Source organism: Agelaius phoeniceus, chromosome 3, assembly GCF_051311805.1.
Source record: "Agelaius phoeniceus isolate bAgePho1 chromosome 3, bAgePho1.hap1, whole genome shotgun sequence".
Lineage (NCBI taxonomy): Eukaryota > Metazoa > Chordata > Aves > Passeriformes > Icteridae > Agelaius > Agelaius phoeniceus.
This window is the reverse complement of record NC_135267.1, coordinates 88,857,594-88,877,465: the sequence shown is the minus strand read 5'-3', so window position 1 is coordinate 88,877,465 and position 19,872 is coordinate 88,857,594. Positions and strand designations below refer to the sequence as shown.

General features: G+C 40.2%; 1 protein-coding gene across 5 annotated transcripts in view; it reads left to right on the top strand.

Moving 5' to 3' along the window:
• TTC7A (tetratricopeptide repeat domain 7A) overlaps positions 1-19,872 on the top strand; it is a 202,282-nt gene that overhangs the window by 67,881 nt on the left and 114,529 nt on the right. For all 5 annotated transcript variants that reach the window (XR_013181455.1, XR_013181454.1, XM_054628768.2 and 2 more), the window contains 3 exons: positions 2,840-2,897; positions 6,257-6,329; positions 12,731-12,891. Coding sequence is in view for 3 of the 5 variants with exons in the window: in XM_054628768.2 (XP_054484743.2) it covers positions 2,840-2,897; positions 6,257-6,329; positions 12,731-12,891 (292 nt within the window). In the remaining 2 variants the exon portion in view is untranslated. The remainder of the gene's footprint in view (positions 1-2,839; positions 2,898-6,256; positions 6,330-12,730; positions 12,892-19,872) is intronic.

Sequence of the window (19,872 nt, the reverse complement as noted above, 5' to 3'; positions counted from 1 at the left end):
AATGTTTTACATAAATAGACCTGACTGTGCTTCAGCTGCTAATGGGTGCTCAATCCATTGGACAAGATTAGAACTAGATTCCTGTCCCCATGTTTGTAGAGTTGATTCTGATCCTTGGCACTGTGTTTCATTCCATGCATTCACTACTCCTGCTGTGCTCTAACTGCTTTTATTAAGACAGAGCTTGTCCTCCTTTGTTTCTAAATGTGATCCAGAGCTTTGTGTTTAGGTACAAAATGCTGCTGAAGAGCCTATTGAATTTTAAGTAAGGCTGAAGCTGCTTTAAAAACCCAGATTGCTTCAGAAAATAAATCTTGGGCTGCTCAAGTGGCATTTGCAAAAGTCTTACGGGTTTCAGAAACCCCCCTGTGCCACTCTCCCATTGGTCAGACTGCTTTTGGAGCTTATTTTAATTTTAGTAATAAGTAATGTTTTGTTTTAGTTGATGGAACTGCAGCCGCCATGCTCGCAGGAAGTATAGTTAGGTAGGGACTGAAGAATTCTTTGGTACCACTGACCTGGGAGAATGGAGCACAAATTTTAAAAGTTTAATCAGACCTGCCAGGTTCTGTTTCCTTAGTGCAAACTTTTCTTTGTCTGAAGTGAGAGCTTCTCAGTGATACAAGTGGATTGGAGATTTCTTTGAATAATTCAGGGATAGGGTATCTGCAACATCTTGGGGCAGCCTGTTTCAGAGTCCTGCCACCCTCCCAGTAAAGAATTTCTTCCTGTATATAGTCTAAATCTTCCCTCTTCTAGTTTAAAACCATTGCCCCTGGTAACACAATAGTAGGACCTGGTAACAAAATAACTCTGTCTTTCTTAAAAACCCCCTTGAAGTATTAAGAGGGCCTCCCTTGACCCTTCTCCAGACTGAAAAATGACAACTCTCTCAACTTTTCTGTATAGGAGACATCTTCCAGCCCTCCAACCATTTTCATGGCCCTTTTTTGGATTTGTTCCAATGGAACCATGTTTTCTGTTGTGGATGCCAAGCTGCACACAGCATTCCAACTTTGTGGTAGCTGAAGATGCAGTCCATATTGTGGGAGGTGGGAGTCACATGCTGTTTCCCAGTAATGCAGAGGCAAAGCTGACTAGTTGTAGAGTAATCACATCATTTCCACAACATATTTTGTGTTCTTTCTAACTACAAACTGAACATTAGTCTAATGTCTTAACAGGTGGAAGCTCGAAGTTCTAGCTTTTCCATTTGGTGTTTAATTTGAGGGACAAATGGTAACATTTCTTTCAGTCTTTCTTATTGTGTGGCATCTTCAGAATTGCTCTGTAACTTAAAGAATGGTAGTTTCCATGAGAAACAGAATGTCAGATTTTTTTCTGTAGGGATGTTTATAGATATGATCAAATCCTTTCCAAAGTCTCCTCAAGCATTTTTGTTTACATCAATCTTGGTTCTTTAATATTTTTTCCAAATTTTCTTTCTTTGTTACCTTTATCCAGTATTTTGCAGCCTGATTTAAGGCTACTGAGAGTGGTGTATTTTTAATAGATGCTGCATTTTACATGAAAGTCCATGTCTTAAAATTTATTATTTAAAATACAAATTTTTTGATAAGTTTTTTATCTTAGAGTAGGTTTTGTGGCTTAAGCAAGTTCTGATCTTTATGATTAGGAAATCCTGAAGATTGCTGTTCCTCCCAAATGAACCTGGTATTCTGAAGAACTGTTGGAAGATTTAGAAGTACAAAAGGTCTGATCACTATAGCTACTGCAACAAATAATTTACTTACAAAATTTCACTCACTGGCATATTGCAGAATACAAAGAAACTGGTTACCTTTGCAGGTCTTGCAGAAGAACACATCTCTTTTCTTCTTAATAACTTTTAAGAATACTTGAATTTCACTGGGTTTGTTGCATTATTATGTACTACTTAGTAACTTGCTATTTTGGAGCATACACTGACTTGATGTATCAAATCAGATACATTCATGGGTGATGTTTGCTAATGGATTAACTACTCATCACTTCCTTATGCTATTGATCAATAGCTCTTAATTTCAGGATAGGCAGAACAAGAAACAACTGCTATGCAAGAACCAGAACAAAACAGCCAATGCATTTCTAAAAATCATCACTAGGTTTCCAGATGTTTTGCATCTGAGAAAGCCATGTTCCTTTAAGCTCTTCCTCTGTTCCTGTTGATGATGATATCTTACGATACCCAGGTATAACAAGAGCTTGATTCTTCTCTTCCTTTTCTGGTTTTAGGTAGGAATTAATTTATACATTGATACATGTGTGTACTGGGCAGGATCCATTAATCAAGCAATTAGAGACATGGAAGAAGGGCATTAGTGGCTAATGCCACATCTGAAGTAACCTAAAGTCTGTTGTGGTCTCAAAGATGGTGGTGTTTTGTCACAGAGCTGTAAGTTTGGCTGCTGGTGTTCCCTGTTACACCTGCAGCACCCTCCTATGAAGATGGTGGTGAATGTGTACATTCTGTACACATACTGTACCTGAATCAGAATGTGATGCAGGTTACTGCTTGTAGCATTTGCAGCAGTCTGGCTCAGGACCTGTTATCTTCTTGGTATCTAGTTAGTGTTTGACCCCTTCTCCCAGCCCCTTCAGTAGCATATATAAATAAAAAATGCTTCAGTATTTCAAACAAAGCACTTAAAATAATCTTTAATAAAAATGAATTTGAGAATTCATGTCAAAATGAGCACATGCACAAACACACAGAGATTTCCATAGTGTTTATGCTCCCAGTTTGAATACTCTATGCATTTATTTGAATTGAACTAATGCTTAAATTGAATTAACGCATTGAATTAATGCTTAAATGGTATTGTATCTTGTCCTACAGCTACTCTAAAGAGCACTCAGGATGAATTAAACAAGAAAGCACTTCAGTCTTTGGAGAGGTGAGTAGGAATTTTGCAGATACTTGCTTTGTGCATTTTTTTCATTAATTCAGAAAAATTTTTCTTTTTATGTTTCTTTTTCCTCTGTGTAAGGCTTCCATGCTGGAAAGTTCAAAAACAGTTCATTAGATTTCAGCAGTAGTGTGTCAAAACCATTTTTGTGATGGCTAAATGCAGTGATTATTTGATTGAATATCCAAGGGAAGAATACTGTTCTGCCACCTTACAGAAAAAAAACCTAAGCCCCAAATTAGCTGCAGTGAGATCTATAGTGCTGGGAGATGCAGCTTCCTCACATGATGCCAGCTGGCAGACATGGAAAGCTAATTTTGTCTCAATTCCTGTGTGAAGCAGGCTTAAAATCCTATTTCCGTCATGGTGGGAAAGTACCTCCACCATAAGGGTGTAAGCAGCTATGGGGTGACCTGGCACCAGGGCACCTAGGGGAGAGAATAATTGCTGTCCTAATGAGTGTTTAAATCAACTGTTGTTGGAAGAGGAGGTTCTAGAGCTAGTGGTACAAAGCAGGCACCACTCACCTCTCCTTCATCCCTATATTTTTGGTGAAAACTGATACAATGGCTCCACTCTGGAAGGAACTGTGCACTCTTGTGCAACTACACTTGAGACCTCAAGTACAACTTGATATAAAACCCTTTTTTGTCCATTCTGTGGGGTAGAGCATTAAGGTGTGAGCTTCCTGACTCTGTTATGATTAAGTTACACCACCCAAAATACACTAGGTGGTGTTCAGGCAGTTATTTACATTTGTACAATTACATTCACAATTTACAACCCACTGTAAAGGTAGATGCCTACAGACTATAGATAGCAATTAAATGGAAGCTTATGTATACTAAGTCTTGGGCTGAAGGATCTAATTCTGAGTTTATTGTTGTCATAATTACGTAAGTGAAGAAAACTTGAGATCTCTGGTATCTCAAAGTACAGATTTAACAATTTGAACAATGTTAAAAGATCTTAGCTGTTTTGCTGATGCTGACCAAGAAGGAGCCCAGCATGTTTGTCTTACACTGGTTTTGTAGTGAGTGCAAGAACTGAAACCACAGATACAATTCTGGGTATTTACCTTATGGAGATCTGAGAGAGAAAACTTCTAAAAGCCATTTATTCATTCATTGTTTGGATGAGGAGTGTACTTTTACTTTTAAGTCACACTAGTTTGTGGACTCCAGCGTCGTACATAAACTGCTGACCAATTCTAAGGAATTGTGGTGCTGCACTGCTTTTCAACTTCCTTGTTTTTTATCCTGTGACCTTTCTCATTGGCTGTGACTTGTTTTCATGGTATCTTAACTCTACCTAGGAGGCAGACAAGCTTCTAGCCAAACATTAGTTACTCAAACGTCAGCCAACAGGAATGTGACAGTGAGCTGATTACTAGTGATTTCTAAATGCCTAAGTTTGGTTTCCTTCCTTTTTGTACCTTCCTTGGTTTTTGCCTTTTTTTGAGGAGCCTGTATGATAGGCCATAGTTTGGCCTGTAGTCATCTCAGTAAGGGACCTTTTCAGTTGGAAGATTGCACTAAATGTTTTTCTAATTCCTTATGAGGAAAATGAGCAATAACAATCCTTTGTTTCTTTCCAAAAGCACCAGTAATTTCATTTGCTATACTCTTGTGAACTTTCCTGTTATTTATTGCTGGAGAAGCTACTGAAGGTTTCATAAGAGACACTTTGTAAAGAGGTGACTCGCCCTGTCTAACACCTTAGGGCAAAGCTGGGTTCTACCTTGTGGAGTTTTGTTGTTTGTTGCAATTTTGGGGGAAGTTGGGGATTTTTTTGGTTGGGGAGGTGGTGACTGTTTGGGTTTGGGAGTTTTTTTGTGTTTTTTGAAGTGGAAGGAGAAATTACTGACTCACCTGTACTAATTGCATGTTGATGTCTTTGGCATTCCTTCAGAACACTTGAGTGCCACCTTGACTTAGAGAGTTACAGGACATATTCAGTCCATACTAAATTAATTTGTTCTAGAGCTTTTAGTTATAAAAATCAGCTTCAAAATCTTCTTGCTCACAAGCCAAGATGGTATTTGAAAAGTGGCTGCCATTAAAACGGTGTGTGGTTTGTTTCCTGAAGGAATTATTTTATTGCTACTTGTTTATTATTAGCAAATCAATAGTTTTGGCATGGGTTTTAACCACCAGTATTGTCAGCCTGTCGTTTCTCCCTCATAAGGACATTAATTGTGCTCACTTTGGGCCTGGCAGTGCAGGTGCAGGTTTCCCTGGTGTCCTGGAATGCAGCCCAGAAAGAGGTCAGGAAATGTTAATTGGCTGTGAGGGACCTTCCTCTTCCCCATTTCTCCCATGTGAAATGACTTCCCTGTGCTGCAGAGCTGTGAGTGAGCTCTGTGAGTCACAAGGGGAGAATGCACTGGCTCCTGGAGTGGGCTGCCAGGTGGCATCAGCTGCTGCCCCACCTTTCCTCCTAGACTGGGTTCCCCAAGACACTATCCCAGCATTGCCTTGGTTAATGGCTTCTCCACAGGCTAGCAAATTCACACTGCAGTTTCGTGCCTACCATAGGCTGAGAGGGGACAGTTCTGCCTAGGCTGTCCATCCCTGTTCCCTGCCTTGTACAAGACTTTGTTAAAGGCTTGCACATCTGGTTCTGGAGACACTGCAGCCTTCTCTAGCCAAGGCTTCACTTCAGTGTAGTGCCTGCTGTGGGCTGGAAGGGATATTTCAGAGTCCAAGCTTGACAAGTAAGGGCCTTGGTGTTGGTCCAGGCGCAGCTCCTGTCATCAAATCATTCCTCCCTCAGTGTCTTCCCTTTCCAAATTAGGAGTCTGCTGTCAAAAATTAAACTAGAAGCTGCAGGGTGGAGAATGTTTTGTATGTTTGAGCACCAGCTTATATCACAGGCTTCTGATCCTTAGTCCTCTACATGCTCATAGTGATTACTTTTTCAGTGCTAATCCAACCCTCTCTTAATGTTTGAAAAGTGGCAGTATAGGAACAACCTAGACAGCTATGTCTATCACCTGAATTACTTAAAATAATGCTTTGATAGGTTTGTTATGTGCTCAGAGCTACTTTTTCCATATTAGTTATCCAAGTTCCAAAATATTAAGTGGCATTTAATAAAGGAGCACGTAAGTTGTATAACATCCTGGCAGCTGTGTTTCTCATACTTTTTCCTGGGATTCTGGCTTAGCCAGACCAGCACTGTTCTGCTTTTTGTCTAGTTTCAGTGTGCTCCCCCATTACTGGACTAGTTTTCTGTGGGGGAAGACTGGGTTTTGTTCTGTGCTAATGTGACTCATGGTGAAGGAGTTCTGCAAAGTGCAATCTAACAGTCACTTTTCTTTTTGTCTTATGTGCTTGTCCTTAAAGAGCACGTGACCTGGCCCCCGAAGATCATCAGATCATCCTCTACCTGTCACTGCAGCTGGCTCTTGTCAGACAGGTATGTGAAATATTTGGAAATCACTGAGTCACGGGAGGGTGGAAGGACAGTCCAGTTGAATAAGACCCAGGCTTGCTAAACAGGGTCCCTTCCTTCCTGCATTGTAACCGGTGACAAGCAGTCAGAATATGTTTATGTAAAATATTTTTTAATTCTTACTCTAAAAATAATAATTCTGTAGCACATGGAATGGCCTTCCCTGGGGAATGTGTTCAGCCCTAGCTCCTGAGCAGTCTTGGAGCAGCCTTGTGTGTGTGGGATGAGGAGGTGTGTTTGTTGCTGCTCCCTGGTGTCACTGTGTCCTGCTGCAGGCCGCTCCAGAGGCAGTCCCGTTGTGCCCAGCTCCGTGCGGTGCCAGATCTCGCACTGGGATCGCTTTATTCCAAACTTGGGCACGTTTGACGCCAGGCTCTGACGCGTGCTGGAGCTCTGCAGAGAGTGGGATTAGTTGGCATTTGAATGCTGCTGCAGGTGTTAACTCATAAAAATGAAGCTGATCAGAAAATGCTCTGCACTGCCTTTCAAAAAAAAACTCCAACCTCTTGGGCTGTGCTTTATTTTTCTGCCCCTTTTTCTTAAAACTGGGATGTTGTATTTCTCTGTCCTTTCTGTTTAAAAGCTAAAGGCTTTATTGGAGCAGCTTCTGTTTTTTAAATACCTCTCTAGCTAGATTTGAAATTTCATCATTGTAGTTTCTTTCTTTGGCAGGCCTTCTGCTTGCTGCAGTTTTCTCTCCCTAGTCTACACTACAGAGTTTAACAGTTGGGTATTTCTTACTTTCCTGAGCTAATTAGGGGAGCTGTGTGTTCATTAGGTTAAACTAATTGTTCCAAGAGAGCACCCTCTTGATAATGTCACTTTTGTAACCCTTTCATAATGAGAGCAGTGTGCTGTGAGCCTGCAATAAGAAAGGATAATTAAAATGGCTTATTTAACTTTCTCGTCTGCCTACTGGCTGCTTTATGATGCAGTTTGCTCAGGGTCTTTTATTTAAAAACACCCAGCTACCCTTTTTTCTCTCACAGCTTTTGCCTCATAGAGAAACGGTCTGATTTGCTACCTCTTCTACTTGCCATGAGTAAAGAATTACAGCTTTTCAGCTGAAATGTCCTGAAAAATAAAATGAAGATTTTTGTGGTCATTGATTTTTTGTTTTCACTGTTACTGGCATTTTAACTATTACTTTTTTTTTCTCGTTGTAGCCTGTCTTTGCCATGTTGTTTCATCTCTCTTGTTGCTTCATTTCCCTTCCCTCCTGTTCTTTCCATTCAGTCTCTTGTCCCCGTGTTCACTTTCCTCTTTTGTCTAGTTCACCTGTGTGTTGTGCCAGTCGCCTCTGCTCCCACAGCTGTGTGATCTCAGTGTATTGTGTAGTGTCAGCCTGACCCCTGCCATGATGCTCCTGCTCTTCTCCCATCAAGTGAGATATAAATCTTTAATGCATGCTTGGACAGAGAGGAGATACCTGAGACTTCTTTATTTTTAGACTGCTGTAAAATACCCTACTCTTCTTTTGCCAGTTTACTTAATGATAAACATTTGGTAATGCATTTTTAATATCCTTAATTATTTAAAGTATCTAATATATTCTCTTTCTGATTAACTGAAAGATAAATGATACCTTTTTTGATAGTTTGCATTAACTATTGAACATCACAGTTAGGGCTTTCGTCAGGCAGTGCTATAATACCAATAAATCAGGCCTTTTCTACATAGTAGGTTATAATATAATACAATACCTCAATGTTTTTCTCAACAAATAGACCTTTTTGTTTCCATAGTCAGAGTCAATAAATAAAGTAACTGTACCCAGCATTGAAAAATATAGGTATCAGCTTGCATAGATAAGAGAGTGTTTTCATGGAACAAAGCAAGAGAGGCAGCTGACCAGTAGAGTGCCAAGCAAAGCTGGAGCAATTCATCTTCCTTGGAAGGCTGTAAAATGTTTCCAATAGCACTTGTCTCTGTCACCACTGGGTGAGGCAAAGGGGAAATGGAAAAACATAGGCATCCCTCTGACATGAGATGAGGATGTGACAGAGGAGGAATGGTTATAAAAGGTTCATGCAGAGCCGGCATTTGAAACCACCAGCAACCAAGATAAAAAATTATGATAATGAGCATTGTATGTGCTCATGTCTTAAAGACCACTGGAGTCACTGGGAAGACTGGGAGGGTCTACATCAGCCCCAGAGTGATTTAGGGGATTTTTCAGCCAAACACCGTGTAGAATAACCTGTTCTGTAAGGAGGGTCTCTCAGTCTGGTTTTCCCCCTGAGCTGAAGTGCCTGTAGGCCAAGGTCTGTACCTGCTGCAGTGGATATCTCCACCTGCAGTGCCTGGCTGGCAGAGCCCAGTGACAAATGAGATTTGTAGCTCCCCACTCCCAGTGGCTGGTTCGGCTGCTTCTCCTGTTTCTGTGGTAACAGCACTTGGATCAGCAAAAACAAGGTAGAATGAACATTTTAAAGCTCACTGATTTTAATGCATTGCCTTGTTTTTTAAAAAGCAGACTGGTTTCTATGGAAATTACTCTCTAGAGTCAGCAGCACTCTTGTTAATTTTAAGTGTTGAATCCGGTTTTTTGGGGGTGGTGGTGTTTGTGACCTTGACTGCCGTGTAAATCAGTATTGAATATGTAAAAACAACTTACATAGGCACATGCCATTTTAATACTTGATTAGATCTAACCATTCTCTTCATGAAAATGGGAAGGGAAAGATGGCTAAGGGTCAGCAGCTGAGCACTGTAAGTCTCACCAGTTTCCTGTGGACTTCCAAGAGACCTCAAGTTTCAAGTGGCACTATACAGAAAACACCTACTTCCTTCCCAAGTGTCTGGATGTAAAGCTAAGATAAACATCAGTTAAGAGACCAGAGAAAATATTTCACCTGTTTTGCCCATTTTTTGTTTGGTTTCAAGGAGGAGAGGCTGCTGTCTGCCCAAAGAGAGGAGCTCTGTTTTAGGAGGTATTCAAGAGGTGGTTCTTTCAGTGACTGCTTGCATGTAGGTAGTTCTGTTCTGTCTTTTTCCCAGATTACCAGCTGCCTCCTCTGCTGAAAAGCAACATGCTGCTTTTCTGCCTACATCCTAGCCTAGATTGTTCTGGTGATCAAGAATGACTTGTAGGAAGAACTAAGTAATAACCCATAGGTGTATACCTACTTTCCTGAGGTTCTGGTGAGCTGTAGCAAGTCTGTTTTCAATGGAAACTCTTGCCAATCAGTAAAGCTTTCCCCTTTCCATGCTATAAAAAGAGTTGGAGTGGGTAGTTGTAATGGTTAATTAAGTGTAACTGTCAACTGATGTGAAATTATATGGCCTGAAAATTCCTCTTAAGGGTTCCTGTTTCATTTACCATTTAAAATACCCAAGTTCATTCTACTGTTAGGAAGTATTTTTTACACTTACTCTGTTTTCCTTTTTATACTTGTAATTGTGACATATCAGCATTGTTTTTAAGGAGACACATAGCATTATTGAAATAAATCCTACTATATAAAAGGCAGCCTAAACAATCCATATTGTGGCATTATTTTGGTAATGCTGCAAGATGCTATTTCTGGCCTACTGCAGCATCTTTGCTTCCTAATCAGTGTGATGTGAAGATACCTGTGTGCCATGCAAAGCATGTGGTATATTTGTTAACAGAATGATAAATCAGGGAACTGCAGCTTCTTCTAATTGTAGGCCCTACTTAGACTTGCAGTCCAGCTGAAATAAGATTATTTTAAAGTGCCGTACTTGTAGGGAATTTTAAACTGGCAGCCTGCCGCTGATAAAGCCCTGACATTTCAGGGTGCCATCTGGGGTGACACCAGCTTCCATCTTTCTCAAATTATATAGTTACTTAAATAAAAATGCATCTTTCAAAAGAAGTTTTGTGTTGACTGCTGCCAAATATCTTGCTTTTGTTGGTCTAGAAATTTAGTTTGTATTTCATTGTGTCTAGTCTGTTGCAGGTTGTTGTTTCACATAATGCTTTCTGTAAAGGCAGAGAGTTCATATTATTTTTGTCCACTGTTTCTAATTATGCAGCAGTACTGTGTAGGCTAGTAATGGTGTTACAGCACTAAGGAGTCTTTTTGGACTCAAGTTAATAAATTAGGTGCCAGGGAAGCATGATTAATTTTTAAAGCCAGCCATTGCTTGTGACTCTGATGATACTAGAGGGAAGCACTGAAATGAGATGTAACCATTGCAGGCCCCATGCTAGAGAACAGAATTATTTTAGATGATGTTTCTTCCAGCAGTATGTGGCTGCCTCTCCAGCAGACACAGATTTGCAGGAGTGACCACAACTCACTTTTTTGCAGCTCTATTTAATGGATGTTGCAACAGAGTCAGAGAGCTCCTTGGATGGCCAGCCTCTGGTAGGGGTGTGGACCTACCTGCAGTTTGATCCTAAGTCATTTTCAACACATAAAGCAAGTCTCAGTTTGCGTATTCTCACACAAGTAAGGTCAAGCGCCCCTACAGTTTTGAAGTCCCTCAGTAAAGGCATTAGTTGCAAGTGTTATTCTTTGCCTGATTCATCCTAGCAAATTAGGCTCCCCTTCCCAAGTCTTAATCATAGAATAGTTTGAAGAGGACCTTTAGAGATCACCCAGTTCAATCCCTGCTCAAAGCAGGATCATCTGGAACGGGTTGCTCCAAGTCTTCTCCAGTTGTTTGATTTGCAGGTTTTCTTCTAATTAACTTTTCCCCAAACTTGTATTTTCTTTATGGGTATTTGTGCAGCTCTGAGACAGAGAAATAGAAAGAAATAGAAGGGTTTTTAGTCCTGAGTGCAAGAAGTCTTGACAGCAGCTTTGTTTTAGCAAGTCAAATTTATATACCTCTGGTATATCTGTGAACAACTTTGTGGACAAGCAGATCTGGACCCACCACTGTCTGATCCTGGCTCCAAGCTGTATTGTCATTGCTAGAATTTTTATATTGTATGAAAATGTGTTCTAGTAAACTGCTGAGGGAACGTTACTGATTAGGTCAACGTGTTTACCCTTGCAGTAGGCTTTAATAACACATGTAGTTAAAGTAGCTCCACTGACAAGCAGTAATTCATTAAAGCTGAGCAGTCAGTCATGTATCCCAGTCTGAATCCAAGCCAGGACATTCAGCAGTTTTGATGCTGTGGGCCAAGTGCCAGTTTGGGGTTATGTCTGGAGCAGTCACACTGATCTCCAGGCTTGCATGGAGTCACCAGTAATGCAGAGTGAAGTACCATGGCTCATGCGTGCACAGCGAGAGAGAAATGTCACTTGGACATTTGGATGAAGTTGTCCTATGAACAGAATATACACTGCTCCCAGAAGGATACCTGGACTTTAGGTAATCAACAACCTCTGTAGTAGCTGCAGGTGGTGTCATTGTTGCTTTCCTTAGTTATGTGCTTCTTGTTTTTGTGAGAGGTCTGTGGAGGCGGTGGGAATTTGACACTGGTGGTATGCCAGGGTAGGAGAATGTCTGTAAGGCTGTGCAAGGTGGGAAGTTCTCATAGTAGAAAAGAAGGAACTACATTCTCCATCCATTAAGAGAAGGAGCAGGAAAGCATACATGAGGAAAAGCAATTTATACACTTTAATGCTTTGTTTTCTGCAGCCTTCCAGAGCCACAGAAATGCAATAATTTATGTAACAGTAATTTGAGACACTAGAGAATCTTAAAGAAAATCCTCTACATAAAACTTACCAGTAAACAAACTAAAGAAAATCTGCTAAGAAGTTCCCTTTTGAACAGATAGTCTAAAATAGTGTACTGGATCACAAAGAGCATGTGATAGACTTGCATTCATTATAGATGTTAAGTTTTCTGCCAAGTGAGACTTGGTTCTAATAACATGCTGCTGCTGTGACTGTCAGGACTGCTCTTTACATCACTGCTTGCAAATATATTTCTTTTTTTGACAGCATTTTAAATCTTGACTCTTTTACCCTTGAACATTCAAACTTAATTTTTATGTTCTTGATCCAAATCATGAAAGACTTTGTAGAGCCATTATGAGAGACAAAATGCAGCAGAGATGTGCAGTGCTCACCCCCAGCTGAAGAGTCAGCCACTCATCCTAGAAAATGGAGCTGAGAGTTGGGCATCTGTGGTGGATATGTTTACATCATAGAATCACCATGCCAGAGGATGAGGGGGTTGATGGGATCAGGTCTGCTGCTCTTGTTTATAAGCAGTGATTTAGTAATGCTGCAGACTTCTTTTCTCTAGAATGTGTGGGTTTTTTTCAAGCAGTGCAGTCTGTTAATTTTGGCAACCTGTTTTGATAGTAGAAGGTGCCTAAGCAAAACTTCTTCAGAATTTCTATTTACTCTGTTTGTTCTTATTTTTGAGGTATAATGTAGGACTGAAAGAGTGATGTGTTCTCTTGTTATTTCTACCCCATCTCCTTCTAGATTTCAGATGCTATAGACCATCTTCAAGAAGCCCTGCAACTGTGCAAAGATGACATGAATTCACTTCATCTACTGGCCCTCCTCTTTTCAGCTCAGAAGCACTATCAGCATGCACTGGATGTTATCAACATGGCTGTTGTTGAATACCCAGAAAGCTTTAGGTAAGAGCTGTTTCCTGGTGCCAAGCATCCAGTCAGGAATGAACTGCTCACTAGCTGTTGTTCTCATTTATACACAAGGAGCCTGTTAAATCACACGTGTTACAGGTGTGTCACTCCCCTCCTGGGGAGGGTATTCTTTTACTTTCTGGCTTCACAGTCTTCCTGTAATCCTTACACTTGCTTTCTTTTCCAGTATTTGTCTTTCTGTATTGTGCTGAGGGTTTTGTTTCCTGTAGTTTTTTGTATTTCATTTAAGATGTGGAGAAATGAGGGTGAGACAACTATGACAGTGTCTGTGTCATAAGTAATTTTATATTTGGTGACTCCCTGGTTAAAAACAAATTTTTTCTTACAATGACCATTGCTTTGATGATCATCTGTGACACAATTTCCTGCAATATGACATCTGGGGAAAAAGATCAGTTGAAAATCACAAGCTGTGATAATGTATAGCTGAGAGGAAGGACGATTTGCCTGCCTAGGAGTAAGTTTGAATCAGCACAGACTTCTTGGAGCCAAAGGCTTCTACTGTTCTCTGTTTGACTCAGACCCTCATCCATCTGAGGGAGGTAAATTGAATTCCATGCAATTTACTGTCATGACCTTTCAAAACAATGAATTTGTCTGTTCTGTGCAAAAATTAAAGCTACTGTAGTATTATCTGGTGATTTCATACTAGCTGAGTTTTTCAGCCAAACTGCAGAAAATCCTATTGCATTGCTGGAAAACTAGCTTTCATTTGGAATTGCCTGTGCTTAAATAGTGTTCTAAACCTGTGCATCATTGCCTTTAGATAGCCTTGCATTCTCAGAAGCAGGAGCAGCCTCCACAGGTTTAGTTCAGAAGCTGAGTGAAATATTGTCTAAACAGAGCAAAGGCAGGTCATAGGAAGATTGAGGCTGTGTAATTGTGAGCTTGAATCTTTAGGATCTTTCAGAATTACAGCGCTGTATCAGCATATAATGTTTTTATTGCAAACTACATGTTGCCATTTAAAATAGCTTTGCTGCCTGTGTTTTTGAGGTTAGTTACTTTGTGTATGTGAGGAGCTAAGACTGCACTTCTTTGAGAATGAAGTGGAAACTAGTAATGGAAACACTCTTAAAATGAAGCCAGCTCTGCTCTTTAGATTGTGAACCATAGGTATGACTGAAGCAGGAAATAGCCCAGTGGCTGTTGAATTGTGTTTTAGGGTTTTAAAGTAATAAACAAAGTAAAAACCCCTCATACAGTGAAAGGTCACATTGTACTGTTGGAGATTAGATGTTTGTTGAAGACTACAAAAACACCTAAAGATACACAAGACAGAGGAAGAGGTTGTTTATGTCAGGAGAAGAGTGTTTGCCTTGTCCGATTGACCAACTGGTCCATCATGTCCTGGATCTTTCCCCCAGCAGTTACTGATTATTTATGTTTCAGGGGAGGACAAAACATAGCAAGCATTGTATGCGAAGTAGCTTGGAGGGCTGCTGGGTGGGTTCCTTTGTGCTGGCAATCTGATTTCCCCAAAGCTGATAAGACTGTTATCTCTTATGTTTTCTGTGGGTGCGAATTTTGAGTGCACAAAGACCTTGGCCAAGGAGTAGCAGAATTGGAGAATTGGTTGTTTTTGGTAGAAGGAATTTAGTATTGGTTGTGAAGGCCCAGGTTCATGCTTGCCCCTAGACACAGCCTTGCTAAAGGCTTGTGTGCCCTTGCAAGGGCCCCTCTTTGCTCCTTGCACGCACAGGGGAGTGTAACAAGGCTGACAGTGAGATTCATTCACAGGTACACATGGATGGAGGAGTAGGGGCTGGCTTCTTGCCTCTGCTGTGTGACTGCCCTCTCTCCATGTGGGTCTTTTTCTTAACTAGCCAGCAAATAACTCATGGGTGAGGGAATGGAGAAAGAATGTCAGAGTTCCAAGGCAAGAAAAAAAATAAAAGCTTAAAAAATAGAATTAAACAAGTGTTTCTGAAAAAAAGGAATGAGAGTCCAATAAGGAGGGGGAAAGCAAAAATAACAGAGTACATCTATAGTTTGTACCAAATTTGAAACCATTTTAGGCTTTCTAGTGCAGTTTATGCTAGAAGGGCTTTACTGCTTTGTGAAACCTCTTTGAAGGGACAAAGACCTGATGCTATTGTGTATCTCCAGTTGCTACTGCCTTATAGAAAAATGCTAATTTTACTACTGTATGGAATAACTACAAGATGTTTCATGTAAATAGTGTAGGCAAGTTCAACTGCATGATTTTAAAGCTGTATTTAAAAGTGGTTGATTATTTTTCCCAATTCACATCTATATGAACCAGGCAACTGTGTAATATGGTGCCTGGGGGCTCCCTTCCTAATGACATCTCTCTTTGGAAGCACAGTTTGATGGCATGTATCAAGAAAAGATGATGAAAGCTACATTAAAGGACCTTAGGGCTCTGTAGATGGCAGAAAAAAAACCCAGAAACATTACCTAGATGTATATCCTAAATAAAAGAAAGCGTAAGATGTAAAAAATTAAGGACTTGGCTGACGCAAACTACAGCCATCTCATACTGTTTCCCTGGTCTCTGTATGTAATTAAAGTGAGTTAGTTGCTGCTTTTTTTGTTTTATATTAAATCCTTTTATTACAAATTTTAAAGAAGAAATATTTTTAGGATAGTTCATGTAGTTGGCTGTTGGCTGAAGCAGTTGGAAAAAATACACTGCATTTCTCAGCTAACACACAACATCCTTTGGCATGAACTTCATGATACTGACCCAAATATGCCTGAAAGTGCCCCTTGTTCATGTGTTTAAACATTTACTGTACATTTCAGAGGTTGATGTGGTGCTCAGGGAGGAGGGATGTGAAATGTAGGCACTGAATACAGTGAAAGATGCAGTGGTTTGGACTGAGCTATTGAAGATCTGGATATCCAAAAGGCACAAAATGAACTTAGGAAGATGACTTCTTGAAAGGTGGCATGTAGTAACAAATCCATTACATTCCAGTCACTGAATCACTGACTGAATTTGAGCACTTGAATGTACTGTCAAGCAATGACAGAGGAAGACTTCATAAAAGAAGAATGAGAGCCAACTATGCTGAACATATTGCAAGCTGGGCTGAGCCAGAAGAAATACACTGTCTTGCCATGACTGTTAAAGATAGAAATAGCAACCTTTACATGGAAGGTATCATCTGAAAAGTTTCTGACACCTCTCTGTGGGGTGAGACTGCCCAGGATAAAACTTAGTGATTTTACATCCTGTCAATGATGGCATGCTTTATAAAGAATGAATGAATGCTGTACCAACAGTTGGCTGTGGTATATATTTTCAAAAGGACTGTCTTCAGCACATTTGGGTAAGAAGACTCCTGTTAGCATTAGGTGTCTCTCCTCCAGGTCAGTAATGCTAATCATAAGCCTTTCTGAAGATGGGTTCCTGTAATTTTTTTCCAGCTCAAAGCCCAGCCTTTGGGCAGTATTCTACCTGAGTCTGGCAGTGATTACCTTCACAGGCTTGTCTCAGGGAAGAAATAATGTTAGTGAACACTCCTTTGCCTTCCAGATGATCTTCCTAAAGTAATTCATTGTTTATTTAGAATGAATTTTGCTTTTTAAATCCTGTATCCATCTCACAATGTTGCATGCAGAAGTCCCATGGGTCTAACAGCCTGCAGAATCCTCCACAGAGCTTAACATGCTCCTTTATTTTCAGCTAGTAATATTTCCTCCTTCCAGTTTTGCTTGTATAAAAGTGTTTTTGCCTTTCTAATCCAACCCCTCTTCCAGACTACTGTTTTGCTCTCTGGTCATCTTTTAGCTTTAATTGGTTAGCTTCCAGCAGTGGAAAAAAATGAATGTCTATACCAAGTATAAAGTTGGAAATAGTGTATCCATTTTATGGATACTCTTTTGCTCCCAGACTGCTTATCCAAACCTATTCTGTTGTTCACTGGGTAGTTTCATGTCTCCTGGATGGCTCCCCATTATGTTAGAACAATGCAGTCCTCTGGCATAACATGTCACATCATCTAATTGCTGCCCGATGTGATGGTGAATATTTTGTTAAATTATCATGTCTCTGTGGCAGTTCTGCTTGTTGCACAGGGGTTGTAACTCTCTTAAATGAACAGATGTTAATATTCCTTCTCTTTCTAGACTGTAAGTCACTATTCTGTTGCTCTCAGAGTTTGTAAACTAGTTACAAAGAGAAATAACAAAACTTCTGGGAAGCACTGCTGTTCTATGCATAAAGACTCAAAAAGAAACATGTGGGTTGGTATTCTGGAGCAATGTAGGTGTCAAATGCAGGTGCTTTTGTTCTACAAAAAGCTAGCACAAGAGTAATTACTGTAAATGGAGTGAAAAAAAGGCTCAGAATGCCAATAAATATTAAATGTGTATCTTGGAAAGTGTTTATAAAAAAAGGAAGTAAATTCTGCTTGGGGAATTGTGTGTGTTGTGTTGGTGTTTTTTTAGCAGAAACGGTTTATTTGTTACAGCCAGCCCTCAAAATATAAAGTTCTCTAGATTAGAAGTGGTTTACTGACAGAAAATGTCCTTGATTTCATCACTGCTACATTAATTTCATTAAGGCCATGTGAAGTAATTGTCTGGCAAGATGTATTTGTCATAGTCTGGTGCAGACTTACTGTGGGAAGAGCTATTCTGTGAATATAAGCAATGCCATTTACCAGGTGCTTCCATTTGCCTCAAAAAAAACCCCCCCAACCCTGATGTAAAGTCGAGATCTCAAAATGCAGGACTAAAATGTCATTTCTAGTTTGAATTCTCTCTCCATTGCCTGTCAAGCTCTTTCTTGTGTGTTGAAAACAAACAACTCGTGCTTTCTTTGAGTCATATCTTTTTGGGCAGTGGTAGAGTCCAGCAGTGCTGTTGACAGCAGTAAAGTAGATCTGTGTTCTTGCCTGTGATCTTCGTGGAGAACACAGAGCCAGCCAGTTGTCCCTCAGTCAATGGCTTGCCCACCTTTGTGTTGTGGCTGATCTACACTGCCACTGTTAAGTGAGGATAGTTGTGCCCCCTATCCCTCCCACCTCACCCCCAGGAATTACAGCTGTGCATGCCCTGCAATGGTTTTACCACTTTTCTCATGGAAGTGGTGGTGGCCTCAGCCTTAGAGAATCAGATCAGCTCATTTTTATGATTCCAGTTCATCATTAGGCAGGAGGCAAGGAAGTCAGTACATCTTGGTGAGAGCAGCTTGCTAAAATTCTCAGAATACTGTTTTGTTTGAATTCCTCAAGGGTGTAAGATCTAAAGCAAGGACAGATTAATATTTTGGCTGTAGCATTTGATCATGCTAGACAACTTTTATAAATAGGATATTCAAAACTCTTAAGGGTGGAGCTTTTGTAAGCTGACTTCTTGTAGTGGTGTATTCACACCCTGGCTGGTGAGAGTGACCCAAAAATGTTTTTATTTCTTTATTGGCGCCCCAGACAATAATACAAATACTGCCAATTACTGCAAATACTTCTAAGACAGTGAAGAATGGAAGAAAAAATGGAAGAATGGAAGAATGTACTTGATATAACAGTACTGTGCTACAAGAATACAAAATGTGTTAGGCTTCTGTGATTCACTAAAGGGGGTGTGTAGATAGCAGGGTTGAGCTGGGGGTTTTGCTGTAGTAACCACGAATGTTTGCTTCTGCTGGCATGTTACAGTTCTCTGTTTTTTATAGAGTTAACCTTTAAAAACCTTGGTGATATATTGCAATAATTGGGACTATACTCTGTAGAACTAGTAATGATATTGAGTATTTTTATGGCAAATATACGAAGGAAGAACTTTAAGGTAGTCTCCTGACTTCTATTAAAGATAACAGATAGCTAAAAAAAAATTTAGGAAGTTCTAGGGTGCTTTTTTCTGGTTTGGATTTATTTTCAGACTTCTGGCACTGCCCCCCTCACCCCCCATGATGAAGAAAGAAAATGAAATTTTGAGTTACAGAGTATCCAAGATTGGATTCCTCTTTTGGCAGATTCAAGTTGGCATGTGCATGCTTCTCTAAGGGTCATAGTCTGATCGAAGACAAAAATTCATCAGGTGAGCATGATAGCCTTTTATTCACCAGCTTGATGCGGTGGGAAGAAATACCACCCTAGATAATGTCTGTGCCAGGAATGGATTTGTGTTAGTGTACATATCAATCCATCTTAAAATTACAGAGCTGGATTCAAAGGTAACTGGAGAGAATTCCATTCCCTCATAGCACAGGGTTCAGGATATGAATAAAAGGAGTTAAGTGGAGCTTAGAGAGGAAACCTACTGCAGACTAATTTTCTTAGTATGGTATGAAAGGAAGGAACAGATAAACAGTTTTCCAGCCTTTACAGTAATGGTTAAAATCGTTCCTCTGGATGAAAAGTCAATTTTATTTCATAATAACTTTTTCTCTAGTATCTGAGTAAATGGCTACTGCTTCCCTGCATTTAAGGCCTTTATAGTGAGCAGCAGTGCTTCTAGATCTTTGTTTTGGCATTGCAGAGGTAATACTAGTTATGCAAATGCAGACATAAGGAATTTAAGAATAGATTCAAAAATGCAGGACTAGCATGGTTCATTTGAGCTAGAAGCCACAGGGTTCTGTTCTTCAGAGCTCTGTATATCTCCCTTACCACTTAGTTCCCCCAACACACACTTTGCTCCCTACTAGGGACCATTTTCTTTTGAACAGCAGAACAGTATGTTCTGCTTTATATTCAAAGGAAGTGTTTAGGAGCCCTGACTGTCTACCCTGGATACCAGAGTATATTGAAAAATAGCATGTGTGTATTTTCTGGGCAGCAGAGTCATTGTCAGTAAGAACTTTTAGAAATGGAGTTTAGCCATAGTATGTGCATGTAGGGGTTATCCAAGGTAAGAAGAGACTTAGTGATTGAGATCCCTGTGTTTCTGCCAGGTGATTTTGTGACCTCCAAAGGTAGACCTGATTCATGGAGATCCCAAGGAGAACCTAAGGCATGCTTGCTGCCTGGAAATCAAAAA